General features: G+C 45.2%; 1 protein-coding gene across 3 annotated transcripts; it reads left to right on the top strand.

Moving 5' to 3' along the window:
• Positions 1–258: 258 nt before the first annotated feature.
• LOC116953422 (uncharacterized) lies at positions 259–22,148 on the top strand. 3 transcript variants are annotated; one of them, XM_032973613.2, is made up of 13 exons: positions 259–364; positions 2,333–2,418; positions 6,074–6,196; positions 7,002–7,949; positions 10,461–10,590; positions 11,038–11,119; positions 12,170–12,278; positions 12,762–12,837; positions 14,169–14,290; positions 14,634–14,811; positions 17,183–17,494; positions 19,090–19,347; positions 19,721–22,148. In XM_032973613.2, exons 3-13 carry the CDS (start codon positions 6,111–6,113, stop codon positions 19,751–19,753), a joined length of 2,334 nt encoding a protein of 777 aa, XP_032829504.1. In that variant the 5' UTR covers positions 259–364; positions 2,333–2,418; positions 6,074–6,110; the 3' UTR covers positions 19,754–22,148. The 3 variants fall into 3 exon arrangements, with proteins under 3 accessions (XP_032829504.1, XP_032829501.1, XP_032829502.1); XM_032973610.2 differs by having other exon boundaries at positions 14,163–14,290; XM_032973611.2 differs by lacking the exon at positions 259–364 and adding an exon at positions 373–701 and having other exon boundaries at positions 14,163–14,290.
• Positions 22,149–23,402: the final 1,254 nt, after the last annotated feature.

Below are 23,402 nucleotides of genomic sequence, written 5' to 3'. Positions count from 1 at the left end.
TGATGGAGGAATCAGATGTTCCAGTAAGGGGTATTAAACAAACACGTTGGAGCACGTTTTATAATAGGGTGCAGTCGGTACGCGCACGTGGAAGTTGCACCACGTGCGTGAGACGTACGTTGCGCGATGACGTCACGTCACCGCGGCTCAAGAACGTTCGTGACGTCATCGCTCACGGATCGGCGCGGTGACGTCGGGCGTGCCCCGCGCGAATGCCAGTCGTCACGCGCGCGCGCACGCCGCCGTCGCTCGCTCGCCGTCCTGCGTGATGACGTCACGAGTCGCCGCGTCGTCGCGTGCGTGACGTCACCACGCACGCGACGTCACCTAGTTAGGCCTGGCGCTCTCCGCTGACTTGGGAAGTGTAAGGAACGCTCTCTTGCCCGTCGCGAAACAAGGAGGTCGAACGAGAATAATCGCGATTAAAGTTATCGATCGAGCGGCAATCGCGTTCGCGGCAACCGTCGCTATTAACGCTGAGACAATTGTTTGCGTGCTGCGTTTACCGCGTGCTTGAGAGTCGTCGAGTTGTTTACGTCGGGCGCTAGGATAGGCCTTTATTTTGGGCCCCTGTGCGTGCGAGTCGGTGGGTTGACGATCGCCGTGCATAACAGGTGCCATAGGCGACTGCATGCCTAGAGGGGGGGTCCGGCAAGACCCTCTCAACAACAACAACAACAAGCCGCACTCACACCAGCGCGGTGAAGCACTGTCGCGTTTATCGCATCGCGTCGGTCGTCTTGCGCCAGGTTAATCCGTCGTCACGGTCTGCAAGCGTTAACGTCGACGCGGCCATTGGCAGAGACCGAGCAAGTGCAATGCACGTGATGGAAAAGTGTTGTGCCTACGCTGTGCGAATGGTTTTTTTTTTAAATATGTATTAATTGTAAAACATGAATGTCAATGCGGGAGCAGCAGACTTTGAAATGTTTTTGGTAACTCTTGGCAAAGTCGATCTGCGATTCCTCGCGGCTTTGGGGAAAGCCTTTCATCCAGCAGTGGATTGACAATGCTCTGCTTGCATATAGCGCTGGGGGGGTAATTAATGCGTATATATGTTTACAAAATGCGACGCAATCTAGACCCCCCCCCCCCAGAGATGGCACGACACGTGTTTGGAACTGCGTTAATGTAAAACGGACGGTGGAGTTTCGCGCGCGCCGTTAGGTCACTCGTGCAACTATCAAGTGATGGATGCGATGTCACGTCAACGTCATTTCGAGTGCCGTAATAATGCGCATGAAAGTGACTTTAAAAGAGGTGTATTTTTTTCTCCCTCAATCATACGTCAAATCGCGTTGATACGTTGGACTGCCAACGTGTGCGACTGAAATCAAAATTGGCATCTTTATTGGGGTTCTGTCTTTAATCGCGAAGAATGCTCGAATTGCGATTTAATGGTCGATCTGTGCGCGGGAGCTGCAGGCGGGTAACTTTCAAGTAGCCATCGAATCGGATCGCCAGTTAAACAGATTTTACAGAGCAAATAATAAGCAGAAATACATTCTGTATAAATAAAATTGGGTTTCGGCTCATCAGTCGATTAGCTTTCCAGGCTAATATCAAGCAGGATTTGTTTAAGCAAGCAAATTCTGGTCCGATTTTCATACTGGGTCCCATCGGCAGATTAGGTCTTATAAAGTACTGGTGGGAATGTTATTGGCAAGAGTACTCCCATGTGGAATATGGAACCCCCATTCAACGCAGCAAAAAAAAACTCATGACCGTGAGTTTGTTCAATTTTACAGAGCGTTTTATGGAATGATCGAACTCGTAATTTTACTGTTAGGCGGAGGAGTCACGGCAAATACAATTGTGCACAACAATATAATTACATGTCGGCATTGTACATTCCTTTACTTAAGAATTGTACATTCCGTATTTCTATTGTAACGTTTAGGCATTGCGTCGTCAATTCCATGGTCACTTAAGGCCGTTAAGTTCCGAATTTTGTTTCATTACAATGTATTACAGTAAATAACTGTACTTTTCTCTAATATATCCAGGGATACGCTGCATATGATAAGCTGAATCTATAGTGTATATGTTATCGGTAAGAAATGAAGCCATTGTTAAATCCAGGAAGATATTGTTTTAATTGATTCTACTCAAATCTGTACTCCAAAATTTGAAAGAAAAACCAGAATGAACAGTTTAATATTATATAGTAATAGGTTGCCAATAACTTATTTGGGTAGAATACAGTTACGCACAAAGCTCTTATTAAACAAAGGGCGATCATTGTAAATTTTTTATGCTTTATGGAGGTACACAATTGCTTTGTTGAGCACCCATTTTGTTTCACTTACGCTGTACTTTCCTCTCGCTCCAGTTGGTGTACAGCAGACACCAAAAACATAGGAAGAAGGCTGCTCCCTCCAAAATCAGCGTCATCCATCACTGAGAAGCACTTTGGAGGTGATTCTATGCCCAGTTCCTGGTAGAGTGATAAGGGACGATGATTGTGGGAAAGAAGCACAGTTGGGCGGATCATCGTGACCAGTGTTTGTATTTATATTTGCTTTCACATGCAATAATTGAGTGCTGAAATATTGAAAAATGTACTTAGCATATTAATTTTTCATGTTTAATTAACTGTCGTGGGGGTTCGTGTCCCATACTTAATGCCTGTCACTGCTGTTTGGTGGGAAACATAGATTTGGGAGCATTGAATTAAAGTACAGGCAGTCCCCGGGTTACAGAAGGGTTATGTGCCTGAGAATGATCCTTGGATTCCTGCAGTCACGAAAGCTTCAAATCAAGAATGATCCGTATCCTGAATTTTCCGTATATCGGAAACTGAACAATTTTGCCCCAAAATCAACAGTAAAATCCCACATAGCCGGAAATAGTTGTTCCTCCCCTACCGTTTTCTCAGTACTAAATTGTGCTGTCCGTTATCTATCGTTACCTGCATCGTATCGCTGTACATACGCTCCGCAACAACAACAACCGCCATTTGCCACTAAGTGGCGGTGACGTCACCACGACGCTTGTGCCAGGCTATGTGCACGTTGAGGCCATGTGAAGTGTCGAACGCCCGCTGGCAGGAGGTCACGGGGCAGACCCAGATGCCACAGGTCGACTGACTGGAACGACTGGCTGATGCACCACCTGCGCCCCCTACTGTGCCAACTTGCTGTGCTTAGCTACCCAGTGCTTCGATCATTGTTGTGAGCGTCGCTCCTCTCCCCTCCGTTGTTGTTGGAGGGCGACTGCCTCCAACTGCCCAGTAGCGTCATTCACGAGCCTCCTCCACAGAGGCCGATCTTGACACCGCTGGTACCAGTCATCGGCAAGTCCACTCAGCTCCACATCCTCCTGTACCACATCACTCCATCTGTTCTCTAGCCCGTGCCACGCCAATTTAGTCCCCTCGATCCGGCCAAACAGAAGCTGTTTAGGCATGTGGTGGCTGGGCATGCGGGCTACATGACCCAGCCAACACAGCCTTGCCTGCCAGAGCAGCTCACCGATGGAACTTTGTCCAGATCTTTCAAGGATTTGTGAGCTCACACAATCCAGCCTGGTTAAACCCAGGATGGATCGTAGGCAGGCCAGCCTAAATGTTTCTAACCAGCGAAGATGTTCCATTAGGGGGGCCATGTTTCGCATTGCATAGAGAAGGGAGGGAATGACTGTGGCCAAGAAGACCTGAAGCTTCGTGCGGAGCGACAGACCAGGTAGCCTCCACATAGTGTTACGCAACCGATGAAAAGATAATGCCGCTCGACTAATTCGGAGTAAGACCTCTGCTGTTAAACCGGAGCTGGTCATGAGCACACTGCCCAGGTATGGGAAACTCTCCACTCTCTCCACAACTGCCCTAGGTGGAGTGTCCGATGGTGCAAAATACCCAGGCAGGTGCTTAGTTTTGGTGGGGCTGATGGTAAGGCCCCACCTTAGTTGCAAACTCCAGGTTCAGCTGCAGTGCCTCCAACTCCTCCTCTGAGTGAGCAGCAATTACCAGATCATTGGCATACATAACATGGATGAGCAATCGGGAGCCATTCCTTGACTGCACCCGGGCATCGATCAGCCTCCCATTGTATCTGTACCAGATTGAAATTCCTCCGGTACAGCTATTGAAGGCTTCATGAACTACGTGGTCGAAATGGATGTTAAATAATGTGGGAGCCAGAGGACATCCCTGTCCCCTCCCACGGTGTACAGGGAATGGCTTCGGCTCCTGGCCACGTAGTTTTACCCGGGCCTGCTCACCATCATGAAGGTCCTTAATGATCGTGAGCAGAGGGTCAGGGACTCGAAGAACAACCCAAAGCCCAGGCCTTCTGATGGTATCATAGGCCTTGACTAGGTCAATAAAGCAGAGATGTAGGTCTTGTTGGAATTCCGTACACCTCTGCTGTAGCAGATGGACAGAAAAACACTACAGACATGCACACATATACACACAGACACAAACAAAGACAAAGATCCCCTGTATAGCCTGAACAGACTGTTGGGGCAAGTGCTGTTAGCGAGCACCTATGAAGGCCCGACCACCTTTGTCTCCCCAGTGCCGATGTTTATTACGCACCGCACCAGGTACTCATTTGAGGCGGAGTCGACCTAGGGGAGGCCCAGGACCGGTTCAGATAATCGTCACTGGTGTTGGCCATGAGCAGGAATCGAACTCCTGTCGCCAGGTTCCATAGCGCAGCGTGCTAACCACTACACTACCGCTCCCCACACACACAAGCACACACATAGTATATACATTAAATGACTCATGGAATAAATTTAAAATGAAGAAAACTAGCAATGGAAACATGGGAAAAGATAGTTCTAAGCAGATAAAATAAAGAATTACGTAATGCTACAAAAGGAAAATATTTACGTAACGCTACAAAAAAATACATTTTCCTTAATTGTATTGAACCTCAGGCTCAGTGAAGGTGGCATTTTGGTGTATTCATCCGCAACCTCACCACGCTGCACTATTTGTGCTCACGTAACTAACGCAAACATTTATGCATGTTGATTTTTTTTAAACATGATTTAATGGGAGGATATCCGTAAGTCGGGTCTTCTGTAACCCGGGAACTGCCTGTACTGGGCAACATTAGACTTGACTGCACTGCCCTTTGCTGCCTTGTGGATAGCCCCCCTACAAGCCCTATAATAACCGATTAGTGCGCTGGTTGCCCATCCAAGCACTATCCTGGCTCAAACCTGCTCGGTTTCCAATTTTTGATTGAACGCATTCTGGGTGATATTTATGACCGGTGTTTATTTTAAAATGTGTTACATGCGACAATTGTTGAAATATTTGAAAAAGAAAGTAAAATTTACATGAAAGAGCAGTTATAAGTTAAATTCATTATAAAGGTAGAAGCCAGTATATATGTGCTCTGGAAACCTCATCCGATAACAATAGCTGCAGATATGTTTAATTTCTGCTTCTCACAGAAGTCGACACTTGCCTGAATGTATCATTTTTGGGCTAATAGCCACTGCCACGCAATATGTGAGGTGGGTTTTAGCAGTAATTGCACCTTTAAATCTTGTTTTAATGAACTGTGAGGCAGCAGACCATAGTGGGTATAAAACCCCATTATTGATTTATATTCCTTGTAAATATTTGATGGGGAATATTTTACACAATCACCTACAGATCCCGTTCTTGAAAACCCTACATAATCAAGTTCGAATTTTATTTCATTTTCCTTTTTGACCAAATCTCTACAGGCATTGTTTAAAATGGCACGTTAATGTATCACTCATTATAGTGTGAATGCTTCTGGATAAAAATTCCCTTAGTGGTGCTGTTTAACTGTCCAATGTGTTTTTGAGTTCTACACGAAAACTAATGATTGCTAATGATTGGCAGACTTGACAGATTGCCTAAGTGTAGAGTCCTTGCTATTGTACCCATGGGGCTAATAGATCTAGTGTGCGTGCATTATAATTGCAGTTACTGTTAAATCACCTAATTAAATACTACATGTGGTGGTGTGTGGTCAGGCTGTTTGTGAAAACACAGCTGCTGTTTGAAGGACAGGACACATCTGTATGCTATCAGTGCTTTGCGTATGGTTGATGGTGACAGGCCCTTTGTGTATGTGTGTAGGTTGTGCAGTGTCACAGCGAGCTGTGAAGGCTGAGCAATGCCAAGGTCACGGTCAAAGTCCAGGTCCTCACGATCAAGATCGGGGTCAAGGTCATGGTCAAATTCCCGAAAGAAAAAGCACCGGTGAGTGGCTAATATGCTTTATGACCAATAATAGCCAAATCACTTATAGGGTTGGTGAATCACAGATTTGAGAACTCCCAAACACACACAATTGGCAAGGTGGCTAGAAGATGGAAGGACTGGACAAAAATTGAGATTGTGATCCTGTTTGTGTGAACCTTTTGAGGCAATTCACCTTGTATGTTTTTGTTTACCAAGTAGACAAAATAAAATATTTTACTTAAACGGATTTAGTTAAATATCCCAATGGAGGTCCGTCCTGAAAGGTCATCCTGGATTAACTAATTGTATTATTGTGGGGCTTTCCAGACTCTTAATATGCAGAGAAATGGGCCCTCATTTAGTTTTATGTTTCAGTGATGTTGAGCTATTTTACAAAACAGATGTATCCCATGTTACCAACATCTGTTTGGCAAAACATGAAGAATACGACCAGTTACGTGCAGGTAAGGTACACAATTTTCTTAATTTATTATTTGAGATTTATGTAAATTATGTGCATTTGTTACCTTTGGAATATTGGAAACACTGCAAACACAACAGACAATGCAAACAAAGCAGTCAATGGCTTCTAATAGTGACATTTAATTAAATAGATGTAGTGAATTGTTACGTACCAAATGGAATCTGCAATTCATGAACATTTTGCAGACACTGAATTCTACATTCACCAAATTCACATACAAAATAACATTTCAATCGCAATATTTCACGGTACTATAGAGGGAGTGAATCGTCGCTGTTGTAAATGACTAAGTTAAACCACTCTTGATCTGACCGGAAATTCTGCCGCTTGCATTGCTAGGTCTCGATCCAGGTCCTACTCGTCGGACCGTGAGCACAAGCACTACCATCACTACCAGGAGCACCACTATGGCCGCGGGCGCTTCCCACGACGGCCCTTCCAACCCGGGCGTGGCCGCGGCTTTGGACGCGGTGCTCCGAGGCTCTTCCGCGGGCAAAACATGTTCCGCCTGCCCAGCTCGCGCTCATACCACTACCACTCACGCTCGCGTTCCCGCTCGCGCTCCCCGCGCTACCACCGCTCGCACGACCGCAAGCAGCGCTCTTCCTCGCCGCCCCCCAAGATGCCCGTGCCGCAAAAAAAGCAGCAATTGCAACAGCACCAACTGCAACAGCAGCAGCAGCAGCAGCAGCCGCCACAGCAGGCCAGAGGACGGTCGTCACCGGACGTTGCCACCAAGGGCCAGCCCGGTGCACCAACCAAGCATCGGAAAAAGTCGGAGCGCCATTCGGAGCGAGTGAAAGGCACCAAAGGAAGAATTGTGCACGAGAAACCGCTGACGGTAGAGCCCGCCGAAGAGTTCCCTACCCACAAGGAGGCTCTAGATGAGGGCTATGGCGAGGAGGGTGGCCTGGAGGCATTTGAGGCGTCCGGCGACTTTGAGCAACGGGGCCGCTTGGCGTTGGCGTCGGCTAAGTCAAAAGCTCGCTGGCAGGTATCGGCCGGCAGGGAGAGGGCGGGAGCTCGTGGCGATGGCGCTGAACAGGGGCCCCCTGGCTCAGCCGCCGCTGCATCTCCAAACAGGAACCCTGAGCGACGCCACCGCCGCCGCCACCGCCCCACAACGCCGGATCGCGGCAGGGATGGGCCCCGAGGCCACGGCGCAGAAGGTTCGGCCGAGAAGGCCGACATCGTGACGCGCAGCCCGCTGCGCTGCAGCCTTGATGGCGTGGGTCTCTCTGGCCTGTCCGTTGGACGAGCCGAAAAGTCGCCTCCGTTCCCTAAAAGGTATCATCGGACGCCCGCAGGCTGCTAGGGCCGCAGAGGCGTTAGCGGGGAGAGTGGGAAAGAGAGAGAGCGAGCCTGCATGGTTCCACATTTACTTCCGTTGGAGCGGTTGGAATTGGTAGCGTTTGGAGAAAATTAGGTCCACTTCTTTAAGTCGGCACGCTCCTCCGTGATTCTTCACATGAGCAGCGGTGTTTGCTGATGGTCGCTGCCACGGCTGGATATGGCGTGGAGTCTCCTGGAAAGGCCACGAATGCTTTTCCACCATTGATGTCAAGCTTGGTCAAAAGGCTTGGCAAAGGAAGGCCACTCTTTCAAGAGGAAATATCACTTCTGAAGTAAATTTTAAACCAAAGAATCCAATTTGCTTTTTTCATTAAAATGTTTTAACAAAACAAATTGGCTTAAATTTAAAACAAATTGGCTTAAATTATATTTGGGTTCACAGTTTTTCAAAATCACACCTGAGTAAGTATATTAAAATTGGACCCAAATACCTAAATTAATTGGAAATTCGCGTCGAAATTGTTGATAAACAAACAGACAAGGCATCCAGAAGGTAAGGTCTAGTTAAATTTTATTTATTTTGGGTGAAATTACTTAGACTTGTTTAATCACTAATAGAACCACAAACGGATCATATCAGCATGTCATCTAGAAACCATTTGGTTTATAATACTTTGCAAGTCATCAAGAAAGATTAAAAAATACAAATTTTGTGTTGGCTTTATTAGTTTAAATTCCTGACATATAAGAAAGTAATGAAATGGAAATTCATTCATTTGCACAAGAAAGTGGCGGTGTTTAAATCAGAAGGATTGTGAACAGCTTTGAGAAAAGTTCACTTTGAATAATTTATAAGACGCCTCGTATTGCAAATATCAAAACAGAAATTTTTTTATTTGAATGCAAACAAAGAAGAAACCGTGACATATTCAATCTCTGTGAAGGCAATGCTTTAAGCTTTGTTGTGTGACCATGAAGCTATCCAGAGTGTAACCTTCAAATGGAGAAAAAATCCTTTTAAAAATAATACCATGCATATCACCTTCCAGAGATTTGATGGAGCGGATATGCAAGCAGAAGCTATGCATGATGGCTTTCTGTAATGCCTTTTCAAGTGCGTACACTTTTGTGCAAGGAGTGAATATTTTGAATGCTGTCGTCATCGGACATTGACCAGTAAAAGATCACACAAGGCATCCAAACAGCAACAAGCAATCAAGGCATCGGTATCCTGATGCCATCGAAAACGATGACAGACATGGACACGTTTACTCCAAGCCAGCTTTTCAGACGAAATTGAAACTGCGTGTCATGTCCAAGAGAACTCTTTAAGTGACAAGAAGTCTCACGCCACTGAAGATCATGTGACATTTGTTAGGTGTCATTTTTTTTATTTGGCTGGACTCTAACGCTGCCTGATGTCAAGTCATCACTGGACAATACTCCACAGTATCATTACTTTGTTATTGAAGCATCAAATAAGCCAACAAAAATGTGGACAACTCAGACAAAATGAGATATCGGGAGTTAAAGAGTTACCGGAAGCTGTTTCGAAGATCTGACGGAACACAACTGTTGAAATGTCTGCAGCTCATCGCATCCCTCGATTTTAAGCACCTTGATTCAAAGACTCGCTTATCGGAGTGTGCATCTGACTGCTAAGAGCCACTCCAAAGACTACACGCAAGATGAGTTTCTGATACTCAAAATATTTTTATATTGCAATTATATATGATTTAAGCTATCAGATACTTTTAAAATACCATTACATTGCAAGAATGAATCTCGATTTCAAATTATTTTTCATTGGCTACTACCAAATGTTTAACAACAGGAGCATAGTGCTGCCATCATAAAAACGCAGAATACAAAAATGCAAGACGTAGTCCATGTCTTGGCCGGAAGTCCTGAGTAAGCGAGACGGACTGTAGAGAATGAAAATGAAGGTGGCGCTGAGTGATGCACAAGCTGAAATGGTGATGCACAGGCTGAAATGAAGAATTATTAAATGATGGAAGAGTGCTGTCGCGCCTAGTGCGTATGCAGTGTGATGTTGCAGCGAGTGGGTTATGCGCTCTAATGTGCTATGCCGGAGCAGGGATGTTTGCAGGCTTGTTTGTCGGGAAGGTGAGTGTGGTAAGATCTATAAAGGACATTCAGAGGCCCTTGTAAATTGTGCCTCAAGTTAAACATGTATTGAAGCTGAAAAACACTTTGCTGCACTTGCAATTGTTGTTAAATCTTTTCTGCACAGAAGCACGACGCAACCAGTGCTGTTCGGGTTCAAGTTAATGTTTATGTTGTGCATGAAAATTAATCTCGCCACTTCCCCCTTCTGACATGCGCCTCTTGTCTGCTGACCATGTGCGTGTCTGCTGCATGGCACGTGGACATGCGTGTGTGAACGTACTTGTGCGCGTCCGTTCCCGTTTGCACGTCTTGTGTACGTGCGGTCACGTGGGTGCGCTGGTTTGTGCGTGTGCGCGTGCTTTTGTGCGTCGTCAGGACGAGTTGCTTATTCCCCAGCGACCGTCAGCTTTCCGTTGACCTGGTGAAAGCTCGCAAAAAGAAGGATTCCAAAAAGAAAAAGAAGGGGGAAGAAAAAGAGTTTCGCTCCATTTTCGATCACATCCAGGCAAGTCGCGCGACCATGGTGTAATGTTGAGCAGAGGTCACCAGTGCCAAAGTTGAAACAATTGGCAATTTACTTAAATCCCCCGTCCTTTGTCCACACAGCAAGGTAAATGGAGTACACCACAGTTTTGATCTGCAGGTTGTGTGTGGTGAAGTGTCGGTATTCCCACTTATTTCAAGATGTATGAGCGGTGTGGAAGAGAGAGCCAATATTTATTCTAATGAGGCCATGTAGAGCTCTCCCTATTGACAGCCCTACTGCCAGCAGTGTCGAGAGCAAGCAATTTCATGACCATTCCTCTACAAGGCGAGTCGAGCGGCACTCGCCATCCTACTTGCGACGCATGCTGGATACAGATACCAAGCTTGGACCGCCTGGACCTACGCAGCCTCATTTGTGTGGAGTGTGTGTAGTAAAGTTCTTGTCGATTTTGTATTTTTTGTTTAGCACGATACAGCCAAATTGCGAGAGAAGAGCCCAGTGGAAACATTTGCCCAGCACATAGTCAGCCTGGTGCACCATGTCAAAGGTGGGTCTCCGACGCCCTGCCCATGCTGCTTCATTGATTGCTGGGTAACAAATACAAGCTGGTGTTTAATTCGGACAAAACAATGCATTGTTTAATAGATTAATATGTTTAAGGCTTGTAATGCATCAAATTGTGTAAGAATAAAATTTGTGTTTTATACATATAGGCTCATAAATGATATGAGCAAACAAAAATATATAAACTGGACAGAATGAATAAAAACAGTAAGGGATTCCTCTACTTACAAACATTAGACTTACAAACTTTCAGAGGTAGCAAACCCGTCCATATGTCCAGTTGCCTGTTCGGACTGAGAGTCGTAAGTTCAACCACCCACAATAGATGGCAGTGGTGGCATCTACATCTGCAGAACACAAAGAACCAGTGGCATCTACAGGAGACATTCCTCGTGTTTAGTGTACATGCCGTACAGCATGTTTGGAATCGACAGGAGTAAAGTTGGACTTACAAACAAATCGACTGACGAACAGACCTCTGGAACCTAACTCGTTCGTAAGTAGAGGAATCCCTGTACAAATTAAAGTAAAAGTGAGTAAAAAACAATAGATTATTGTATAGAGTTGTTGCCAAACACATAAATGTTTAATTCAACGACTGGGCTTGTGTTACACTAATAAACATGCTCAGGGGCAATTTATATTAAAGAAACTAGACATGTAATGGTTATTGAATTGTCACCATATTCATGTAATTTATTCTGCCAGCAATAGGTAGTATTACAATGTTATGATTTACATGAAACGCTGATAATTCCATTGTAGTTGTTATAGACTACATACGGAGAAATGTGGAGCGATGTATGCTTGGGATTCTTTATTAAAAAGAGTGGACCACATGGATGATGAGCAAATGCAAATTACAGGCGAGAATGTTGACAGAATAGCACCCAAAAGTAGGGATCATGCCCGAGATGTTTTCCACCGCGGAGATGGAGCGATGTGAACAGTTCATGTGTAGGAATATGATGGATTTCAAGAGATTCCTGAACTGCATCTCCGCTTGTTGTTGCCCCTATGCGTTCAAACGCAGAGCGAAAGTTCAAGCCGTCTGACGTGACACTGAGTGAACGATTTGCGCGGGCCCAGGAGGAGGCCGGGGAGGAAACTCGAAAAAAGAAGAAAAGCCCTGAGATCCATAGGTGAGGTCTCGCAACCCAGCACCAAAATATATACATCTGAAATATATACATCTTAACAAAAACAAGTAAACGTTATAATTTTCGCAAACACGTTATTCCTTTTGTGCACGAGAACTACATATATTGCAATCTAGATTCGATACATCGGTGTTTTTTTTTAAATCTTGTTTCACTCGCAGCACAGGTTAATTTAGATCGTTTGCTCTTCACAAGCTTTTTTTCCTTTACGGAAAAATGGATTGTGATGGGAAATGTGTTAATGAAATAACTGTTAGGTTAAAACATTGGTAGGTTATACTTATATGGCAAGATGAAGTTGTAAATAACAGCTGAGTGACAGCAAATCGTTTCCAAAGCACGTCCGCATTGTCACTCTGCAGGGTTTCTTCTTGAGCCTCTTGTGATATTGCCATTAGGAAGTCCGGTGTTGTGATTATTGGTGCTGATTGTATCCTTACGCTTGTGTGTGTACTATGTTGACAGGCGCATTGATATTTCACCACGTACCATAAAGCCACGGACACATACGGACGCGCACAGCAGGGAGAGCAGCCCAGGGGTGAGTGATGAGGATGGAGTGTGATAAACAGTAAATACCTCATCTGTTTGTACATAAATTACCCCAGTTTCACATTTATCACCATATTTTGGTAAAATCCCTGGTTCTTTCATAATACAGTTTTTCTGTTAGATCGCATAAATATAAATGTTAAACCCGCCACCACCCGACAGCCAATTATGAAGGTTTGTCACGTAAACAGAGCATGCCAATTCGTTAGTAGTACAGCACACCGGTGGGTTGTAGAGCAAATCAACAACATTAGCAATCAGAGTACGACGTTTCGCCAGTAATTACAACTAGCATCATCAGGCAGACAGCCAGATTTCTGGAGAAATCCTCCCGTTTAGTTCCTTAAATTGAGGGATAGATGGGACAATGTCACTTGTGAGTGACGTCGTTCTTTGTTTACACTCATGAATCCACAGTGATTTGCCTATGATGTGACCCATCCCTACTGGACATCTCTGAAAAAGAGCTTTATTGCTTATTAGATTCCTCCAGTATAAATAAAGATTGATTCAGATCTGATTCTGATCAAATCACCCATAATGCACCCAATCTTGTCAGACCTCTGAAGCTCCCAGGGTTAAGCCCAGATGGGGCACAGTGGTAGAGAGATGTTGACTCCCTCGCCTGGTATGCAGGAGGTTGTTGGTTCGATCCCGACCCTGACGCCGGTATATTTGGAGTTTTGCACGTTCTCCCCGTGGTCGCGTGGATTGTTGTCTGGCTCCTCTGGTTTTCCCCTCCACATTTAGAAACATGTGTTTTAGAGTATTTGGCTGCGATATATTTCCACATGATAAGCTACTTTGTTGACCCGTCATTTGTGGCCAGGTTGCTACTGATATCTCAGTGGGCCTTACCTGGTAAAATAAAAATAGTTAATAGATAGTTCTTGGCCGGTGACGACCAGGTTGTCATAGGTGACAGTGGGGTTACGTTTTGGGTAGCATAGGGCAGAACAGCAAACCCATTGTTTTTCTTTGATTCTATGTTCCCCTTCCCCAACTCGCATTGCACAGCATAGTGGAATGTTAAGTAACCCCCATGACCCGCACAGCATGGGGAAGCCCTCATTCAGCCGTGGATTGACTAATTGGCTGTAGGTGTGCACGTAACCATTTGCGATTTAGAAGAGTGCGGTGGAGTATCTTATGTTTACACTCGTGAACCAGCCAGCGGTGGACATTTTACATTCTTATGGCAGCCAAGAGTTTATACGTTGATTTGACACAGAGTCCTACAAAGTTGCACACCTCTTATTGCTGCGATTTTTGGACAGACGGTTAACATGCAGTGTTGCTGCTACTGATGTGAAGGGGCAGGCGGAGGAGGAGATGAACAGAAACCCGGAGGACCTCCGCTATGACCTGGAGCGACGCAGGAAGGAGCGCAGCGACGAGCCAGAGTATTGGAGGGAGGGGAGCGAGGAGCACCACAATTACCGGTGTGTGAGGCGTGTGAGGAAGCAAGGACACACACAAAGGACTCCCCTAATAGCCTTAACAGAGTGTTGGGGCAAGTGCTGTTGGCGAGCTCCTATGAGGGTCAACACAGTACAAACGTGATCGTGGTGCGGTGAGTACCACAGTGCTGATATTTTATGCTTAGCATTTTACTCATTTCATGCTGAGTCGACCTAGGGGATGCCTAGGACCAGTTGAGATATTTTTTACTGATATTAACCCGCATGTTTTGGAATATCCGTAAGTTTTATCAGTCGCGTCCTCACCCCCACCCCATTACCCCTGAATTGTCGAGAGTTCACCATATGTGTGTGTGCGCTACAGGCCGCGTGAGCGATCCCGCTCCTACTCCCCGGGGAATGAGCTACATGATCACCATGATCCCCATGAGCCCCATGAACCCCATCAGCCCCCGTACGGACCCGGTGGCTTCGACAAATCCCGTCTCGGAAACAAGCCTTATTTTTTCAACCGTGGAAACTTCCGTGCCCGCCCGCCCTTCGTGAGTCACGCATTCATGTGACACTGCTCTACGGGACATGGGAAACTCTTGAGTTATTTTTTTATATATATATCTTGCGAGCATTCATTAACTCGTACATTTTTCCTAAAGCCAGAATTTACCTTTCAGTAGTAAACAAATAGAAATAAGAGAAACAACAAAATAACAAAATATATATAAAACAATAAAAAATTCTCACGACGTTTCGACCATAACTCAAACGGTCATCATCAGGTGTGTCGGTTTGCATAAATTTATTTTGAAAACGGCATATTTATTTATATATATAAAAAAATAACGTTTGCGTCACGCGCAACGATTGGCAGTTTGCCCAGGACTAGTCCATCTATTTTTTGAAAAGAGGAGGGGGGAGACGAAATTTGTTTTTATGTATGCTGTCTGAAAGCCACTGTAAGCGTGAACAATCAATCAAGAACTGAAATGATTTATCAAATCTTTCCAATGATTGCTAAGATAGAATCCATCTTCTCGGTTGAAATTGTCTCTGTGCTTGTATATGTGGATAGCCTCATGAACGAATCTCTCATGGAAGCCAGATGGCTTACAAAGAACCTCCGTCTTGGAAAAGTCAATGGCATGTGAGCCTACTGAATTAGAACAATGATCTGCTACGGCCGAGGTGTTGGTCCTACCGTGTTTAAGGTCTGCTTTATGTTCACGAATGCGGTCCGAGATATGGCGTTTGGTTTCTCCAATGTAACTACTACCACAGAGGCAACTTAGTTTGTAGACACCAGGGTATTGTATGTCCGTTTCAACACATTACATAAAATCCGTGATCTGGTTCCGTCTGTAAAAGATGTGATTCCGGACATACAATACCCTGGGGTCTACAAACTAAGTTGCCTCTGTGGTAGTAGTTACATTGGAGAAACCAAACGCCATATCTCGGACCGCATTCGTGAACATAAAGCAGACCTTAAACACGGTAGGACCAACACCTCGGCCGTAGCAGATCATTGTTCTAATTCAGTAGGCTCACATGCCATTGACTTTTCCAAGACGGAGGTTCTTTGTAAGCCATCTGGCTTCCATGAGAGATTCGTTCATGAGGCTATCCACATATACAAGCACAGAGACAATTTCAACCGAGAAGATGGATTCTATCTTAGCAATCATTGGAAAGATTTGATAAATCATTTCAGTTCTTGATTGATTGTTCACGCTTACAGTGGCTTTCAGACAGCATACATAAAAACAAATTTCGTCTCCCCCCTCCTCTTTTCAAAAAATAGATGGACTAGTCCTGGGCAAACTGCCAATCGTTGCGCGTGACGCAAACGTTATTTTTATATATATATAAATAAATATGCCGTTTTCAAAATAAATTTATGCAAACCGACACACCTGATGATGACCGTTTGAGTTATGGTCGAAACGTCGTGAGAATTTTTTATTGTTTTATATATATTTTGTTATTTTGTTGTTTCTCTTCAACGTGACTTTACCGAAAAAACTAAGAATATGAATTACTGCAGTCACGAAAGCTTTAAATCAAAATTTAAATAGAAATAAATTACAGCCCTCTTGTCCAGTCCACTGCTGGAGGAAGGCATGCCCATGCTGTTAGGTCTGGGCTGTCATCTGACTATGCTTCACACGAGTCAGCGCAGGCAGGGTTGGTGATGTGGGGGGGCCCAGAACCGGTTCATGTCACTCGGCACTAATGTTAGCCATAGCTGGGAATCAAACTCAAATCGACTGGTTTGTATTGCAATGTGATGTAATATCTGTGTTACTGTTGCACAAAACGAGATTATAAAAAAAAAAATCAAGATTCAATTAATGGAATGTTCTTGTGAGACTGAGTTGCCCTTGATTTGGTAAACCAAGACAAGTTAATAAGCAGTTTTACTAATGCGTGGTTATATGACCCTATGTTGCTGCTTGTGATAAAAAAGTATGTCTCTGCATTCAAACATGTTTTGGGTAGTAATCATCACTATCTGCTTTCCTCAACGAGTGGTGTAAATTCCATTTATTTATGAAAGGCCAGTTAATTCCATCGTACAATAGTTTTATGCTTCCTCTGACGTGATAATCAATTTATCGACTCTGGAAAGATAACGGATTGAGACAATCCCGACCAGATCTAAACTCTCATCCAATTGCGAGTTGATCATTTTTCCTTAGTGCTACCTGGCTGTAGATATGACCAGGGCTTATATTGCAATGGTATCTGACGCACCACATTCATACCTCTCGCCATGGCTACTAATCACATGCCTGCTGCAGTCTACCCGCGACCCGCAAAACATTCAGAAAGACGAGCAAGCCCGTACGTCCTTTGCACGTAGCGTACACAACTCTAACCCCCTGCGTGTATTATCTCGCCCCTTTTGCCCATCAGCATTACCGCGGCCAATTCCGTGGGCAGTACCGTGGCCGCGGTAACTATTACAACAACAACTACAACAATAGCAACTACGGTGGTGGTGGCGGATATCACAGCGGTGGCCACCACAGCGAGGGTTACAACGAAGGCCACGGCGGGGGTGGCGGCGGCGGCCCTCCTCCCTACGGTGGCCCCGGTTGGGGGTCGGGCTCCGGCGCCGGCTGGAGTGGCCAGGGCACCCATGGCTACCAGACCTTCCCACAGCGCCGCCCCCCCGAGGAGGAGTGGGACCCAGAATACACGCCGAAGAGCAAGAAGTACTTCCTGGTATGACAGTGGCAGCATGCAGGCAAATTTGTTTAAAAAAAAACAAGTAGCAATTTGTAACGTGCACGTATTTTGTGCACTCTCAGAGAGAGAACATTATTCAGATGGACAGACAAGCGGGAAGGGAGCCACAACCAGTGCCAACAATTGCACAAGCTCTAGTGTGCTCCCATAATTGGGATGTTTGGCCATTTGCATTAATAAATATTTACACATGTGGGAGAACTGGAGTACCCAGAGAAAACCCACACAAGCGAGTGGTGGCTAAACTCAATCCTCTTTACAGCTGGAAAAGAATCCAGCTCTTAAGGGATTAATGTATCTGAAAATGAGAGTTGAGGCACCATGAGGCTTTGCTGAATAACTGAATACACTCAACTCTTGGTTATCTGTGATAATTGTGAAGAGAGGGGTTGGCGTGGATGAAATAAAACAGATGAAGCAAAGCATGTAAATTAGGCGAGGAAAAATATTACGCGAGCACTGCCCGAGCATTTTCCGTGAGGGTGGGGTGGGAGGTCGGGGGGAGGCATAACGTCAGCCCGACACACGAACCCAGCTCGATGATGAGGGGCGCGGGTGATGTCACCGCGCACACGTGTGTTATGTAGGTATATTTTGATGGGGATTAAGACGTAGACTGTTTTAATTACTTAAAGTTATTGGATTACTTCGCCATGTGTCTGAGGACACTTGAGCACTGAGTGAGGAGCCACTAATAATTTTAACTAACACATGAGCATGAAGGCGTAATTTTTTTTCACAAGCAAGGTTAATCTACAACTCGGATAATCCACTCACGGATTATCGAGAGTTTAATGAACATACTTAATGTTATTACTGCTAAAGTTTTTTGTAGTTGTCCTGTATGGCTCTTCGATTTTAGCGCTACAGTAAACCAATGTTAATTCGACACACGTAGGGCTCTAGCCTTGCCGAATTTATCCAGTATTCCAAATTATGTACAATGGTACCCCCCAGTGCCTCCTGCCCAAATAAAACATAACTCCAAACTTGTTTTCCAAACTCTTCACACACCATACGCATTGACACACCTGCATCACTTCTATCCAACACTTTGGATTTGTCTCACAGACTAAGGGACTTATACTTTGGTCCCTTTATATTGCTTCTCGATGTAGGTGTTAGATGACATTTCAAAGAGGGTTGGCATGCACACAGTGCATAAACAAGGTAAAGTCCAATGCAACAGGTCTGCACGAATGCGCACCATGCACGCCGCCACCAGAATGAGTCATTGTTTTGGTCGTGGCGCGCCGCGTCGCTCCACGTGTATGCCGAGATTGTGAAATTTGGTACGGGAATTCGACTCGTGGCGAATTACTAATACTGCATATCTGCCGAGAGTGCAGCCGTGCCGAATTATCCTAAATGACAAATGATCGAATACCGAAATAAGGAGGTTTTACTGTATGTTGAAATGTTTGTGCTGTACCGCCTGTTTTTAGGCGTAATGTCCGACCTTTCGCTCGGTGCGCTGTCGGTTCCTTGTTGACCTGCGTTCAACTTGCACTTTGCCGCCGTGTCTTAACGGCGAGCTCACACCGTTCGTCACCCCGCCCTCCCCGCCGCAGCATGACGATCGCGACGAGCGCGAGGAGGACGGGCACTGGGGGCGACGCCCGCGTGCACGCGGCTTTTTCCCGCGGGGCGCGCGGGGCCGCCCGTGGCACCGGCCCGGGGACAGCCCCGTTTGGACGCACGACAAATATGAGGTCAGCGACGATGAGGACGACAACAACGATAACGAGGGCGCCGGCGGCACGAGCGACGCGCCCAGCGACGCCGCGGCTACCACCACCACCACCAGCGGCGGTGGTGCCCCTGACAAGGTGGCGTGAACACTCCCACCCCCCCCACCCCCCTTCGATGCCCACAGGAATAGAGTCTCGCAATGTGTTGTTGTTTTTGTGCGGTGATCCCCACAAACCCTCGGCCCCCACAGTGCTGGATTACAGGTGTGCACCACCACCCCTTCCCCCACCCCCCCCCCCCCCCCCGAGTTCTTAAAAACTTTGCTTTGTTCAATAAATATATTTAATCTTATATATTATACATTTAATAGTGCTGTTCTTTGCTGGCCGCTTGGCGTGTTTGGTCTTTGGTCCTGTGCTCAGCAGTTGCGGTTAAAGCAAAAAAAAACGTTGACAATGCCGGTTGTAGGATAGCAGTACCGCACTGACAGCCTCACTTTTTATTTCACAGGAGCAGCAACCCAGTGAATCAATGGACAAGTAGCAGTGCAGGCAAGGCAATGTCATCACCACAGCTGACTTGGCGTGTCTTGTCACTGCAGCCCTGAGGCTTCTTGGGATTGGCGGATCTCGAGGAGATGGGAGAGTCGTTGCTGTGTTGTGCCTAGATTGCTGGTCTGTGTTCCAGCACAGCCACCTGTGGTTGTGTGTAATGTGTCTGTGAGGTGTGTTTCTTCGTGCTGTTTTTATGTGTTTGTGTGCCTTTGTATTTGTGTGTCTGTGCGTGTGGTGTTTTGAGGGAGGTACAAACCTAAGAATGCAACTGAACAGCTGTTTCATAGGTAAAACATCACCTTTCCAACAACAGAAAAGAATATTTTATTCGGAAAGATGTCCGAATATATAAAAACCTGGCATTGAGGCAGCAATGGCAATCTAACAAAAGCAAACATACACACAAAATCTTTCCACTTATAAAATTAGCTGATTGACGCTATTTTGCAAATGACTCCACGAGGGCATGGTGATAATGTGAGTATATGTGTTTTTTTGTTTTAAAGCGCTGCTGATAATCATAGTTGGCAGAGCGTTAACGGTGGTATGCGCGTTGGGCATCCGAACGCATCACTCGTGCTGATTATTCTTTTGAACGCGTCTGCACGTGGCTACATCTTCAGCCGGCGAATCAAATGCCGCCACTTGGGCTCTGCAGTGGGTGATGACAGCGCGCGGGGCGAGATGGGCGTACGGTAACGTATGTGTCCCCTTCGGCCACTTCGCTGTGCGCGCGTGTCAGCAACAGTATCGTTATCGTCTGGCGATTACAGCCAAGGTTGCCACCATGAGTGTGAGCGAGTGGTGAGGCATAATGTAGTTGCATCATGTGGTATCGCGCTTTTTTGCTGCACCCGCTGCGAAATGTAGGAGTAGGGTCAATAGGTGAATATAACCCCCCACCCCTTATGGTTTTGTACATGCTCCATGGGTTTTGCACATTTTGCATTCGTTTTAGGCCCGAAGAGATGTTTTCAAGCAGTGGCTTGGACCGAGTAAAATATTCCTTGTCAACTTCGTTTATCTTTTAAAACGATTTACTGCTTGTATGACCGACAGCGTTAAATAGTGGTAATGGCAGTGGATTTTTTAAGTGTGCCTGCACTCAAGTTGGTGTTTTTTAAGAGTAAAACACGTGCATTCCAGTCTCTCATATGAGCAGTCGGGCATTTGTATTGGCTGAACAGGGCTCTGTTGTGCATGGGAATCCCAACACACTTGTTTTCCCACATTAACGTTAAAACAGCCGATTAAATTGTGAATAACGGCCCTCGTTCAAATCTTGACTTAAAGCTTTCGTGACTGCAGGAATTCATATTATTTGGGTCTTTCGGGAAAGTCACGTAGATATTTTCTTTGAACCTATCTACGTGACTTTACCGAAAGATCCAAGAATATGGGCCTCGTTCATTTGTAACAATGCATGGTTGACTTACATGCACTTCTACGAAGTGGGGCTTTGAGGAACTAATCATTTGGCTTGAATATTTTGAGAGTTTAACAGTTGCAAGCCACTTGTTCCAAAATAACTCGTAAAATTCCTTTGAGCTCTATGAGGATGCTCATCTCCTGAAAGCATTGAGCCAGTTGTGGAAATTCCATATTCCGATGAGAGCAAGTCTATCCATAGAGCAGCCACTCTTGACTTCCCCATAAAGTGGTACTCTTGATTATCCACCCCGGCAGGATAATGGGCCGAGTCAACCCCTCGACTGGGATTTGAACCCATAACCTTTTTGATTGCGAGCCGATGGCTCTACCGCTGAGCCACTAGGTCATATAATAACACCAATTTTATTACGGCTGAAGAGAGCATTAGTGGATTTAAATGTAGCTACTTGCCACATCGCCTCGACCATACCCCATCTCACGCATTGATTATCTACCAGAGACGGGAAACCACAGTGGTTTACGGACCTTGCTAATCTCTCACCTCTGTCGCATAACCCACGATGACATGAGCAAGCTAAGAAACCTGTTCATCCACCTAGTATTTAACTGCCAGCATGTGCTTAATTTGCCATTCCACATGACACAGCCAAGTAGTACATCGAAGTGGAAGACACTGGTGCAAAGGACAAGCAATGAGTTGGTCACTTGAAACGCATGATGACTGATGACCCAATTTGTGTTGCACACATGCCATGGTCTGTCACGTGTAGGGTTCATTTACACGTTATGCCGACCTTCCAGGTGTCGATGTAATCTGTCGAGTCGTGCTTCTTTAAAGGTTTTGTGTCCATGCTCCGCTGCTGCTCGTACGAATCCTTAACCAAAATGTTTAACGTTTTTTTGATTATTTGGTGGGAGACAAAGTTGCGTCCTTTTTTTGTTTGAAATTAAACAGTTGTTTAAGAAAAATAAAATATACATATATAAGCTAATGCAAATGCCTAATTTGTCCCATTAATGTGCACACTTCACATTTACCTTCATGTTTTTAAAGTGTGAACAACCACAATGCTCAGCCGTCCGTAGCTTAAAATCTATTAAATAGATTCCTTTATCAGCACAGAACTGATTTGTAAAATGCATTCATTGGATAAGGAACAGCTGGGAATTAGCACTGTTACACGTAAATCTCTTTATATAGAGTGTGTAAGTAGATGCTAACATCGCTAGATGAATTATTACGTGATTAGGCGATATGTATTGTTGCCACATTTTATGTCGGGCTGCAGCAAATATAACCACCAGGAGGCAGTGTTCCTGTCTTTCTCAGCCAAGGAGGTGGTGGTAGGGAGGCGTCTTGTACGTTCACGTAGTGGGGTCGAGTTATTCAAGCAAAAATTTGTTTTTTCCTTTTTTGCAAGTGTTTTTTTTTTCAACTACATTAGGAACATAAAAATATACCCCCAGTCTGAACATAGCATCCACAAACATTCAAGAGCGTCATTGTGGAAGGAAATGCTCGAATACAGTTGCTTTTCCCCCCTTATGTTGTAAAAGACAATTTAAGGCATTCAAAGTAATATTTAGACCAAGAGTCTTTATCGCTGATTTTTAGCTGATCGGGCAAGGTCTTGACGTGGCTAGCAGACCTCGTCATTGGCATTTAGCTCATGAACATCTTTCCGCAGTCAACAATTGCATGCACTGCTTAACGAGGGCCTTCCCATGTCGCCTTGGTGGCATTTAAAGGTTATCGACCGTCCGCCTTCCCATGCCTTGTTGGCTTTGAAAGATAATTGACCATACTTCACGCTGGTCAGTGCCCTCTACTGCCCACTGCCTATTGCGCACGTGTTATTTGCGCATGGTGAATGGTTTCAAACGCTGTTACAGGCTCAACTCTGCTCAACTTACGAGAGCAGGTGCAAACCAATGTGATTTAGACATAGGTGCGTGTGTGAACCGTTCTTATAGTGTTGATGCAACTAGCTACTCTGACAAAAACTATCCAAATGTATAACCAAAAACAACAGCAAAGCTTGATTTTAAAAATGTTACCATGCTAATATATAGTGGAATGTAATTTGGGAAAAGTAAAATAAACACTGACCATTTATGTTTTGTTTACTTGATAAAAAAAAACATTTAAGTTCATGCTGGCCATGTAATTAATCATCTGGTGCACGTGAAAACCTGAAAATCAACCCTGTAGCATGATTGGTTGGGGGGGGGGGGGGCATACCAAG

This window comes from Petromyzon marinus, chromosome 51 (assembly GCF_048934315.1).
Source record: "Petromyzon marinus isolate PM22_M1 ecotype Great Lakes invasive population chromosome 51, UKy_Petmar_22M1.pri1.0, whole genome shotgun sequence".
In the NCBI taxonomy this organism is placed as follows: domain Eukaryota; kingdom Metazoa; phylum Chordata; class Hyperoartia; order Petromyzontiformes; family Petromyzontidae; genus Petromyzon; species Petromyzon marinus.
This window is presented reverse-complemented; position numbering and strand designations above follow the sequence as displayed.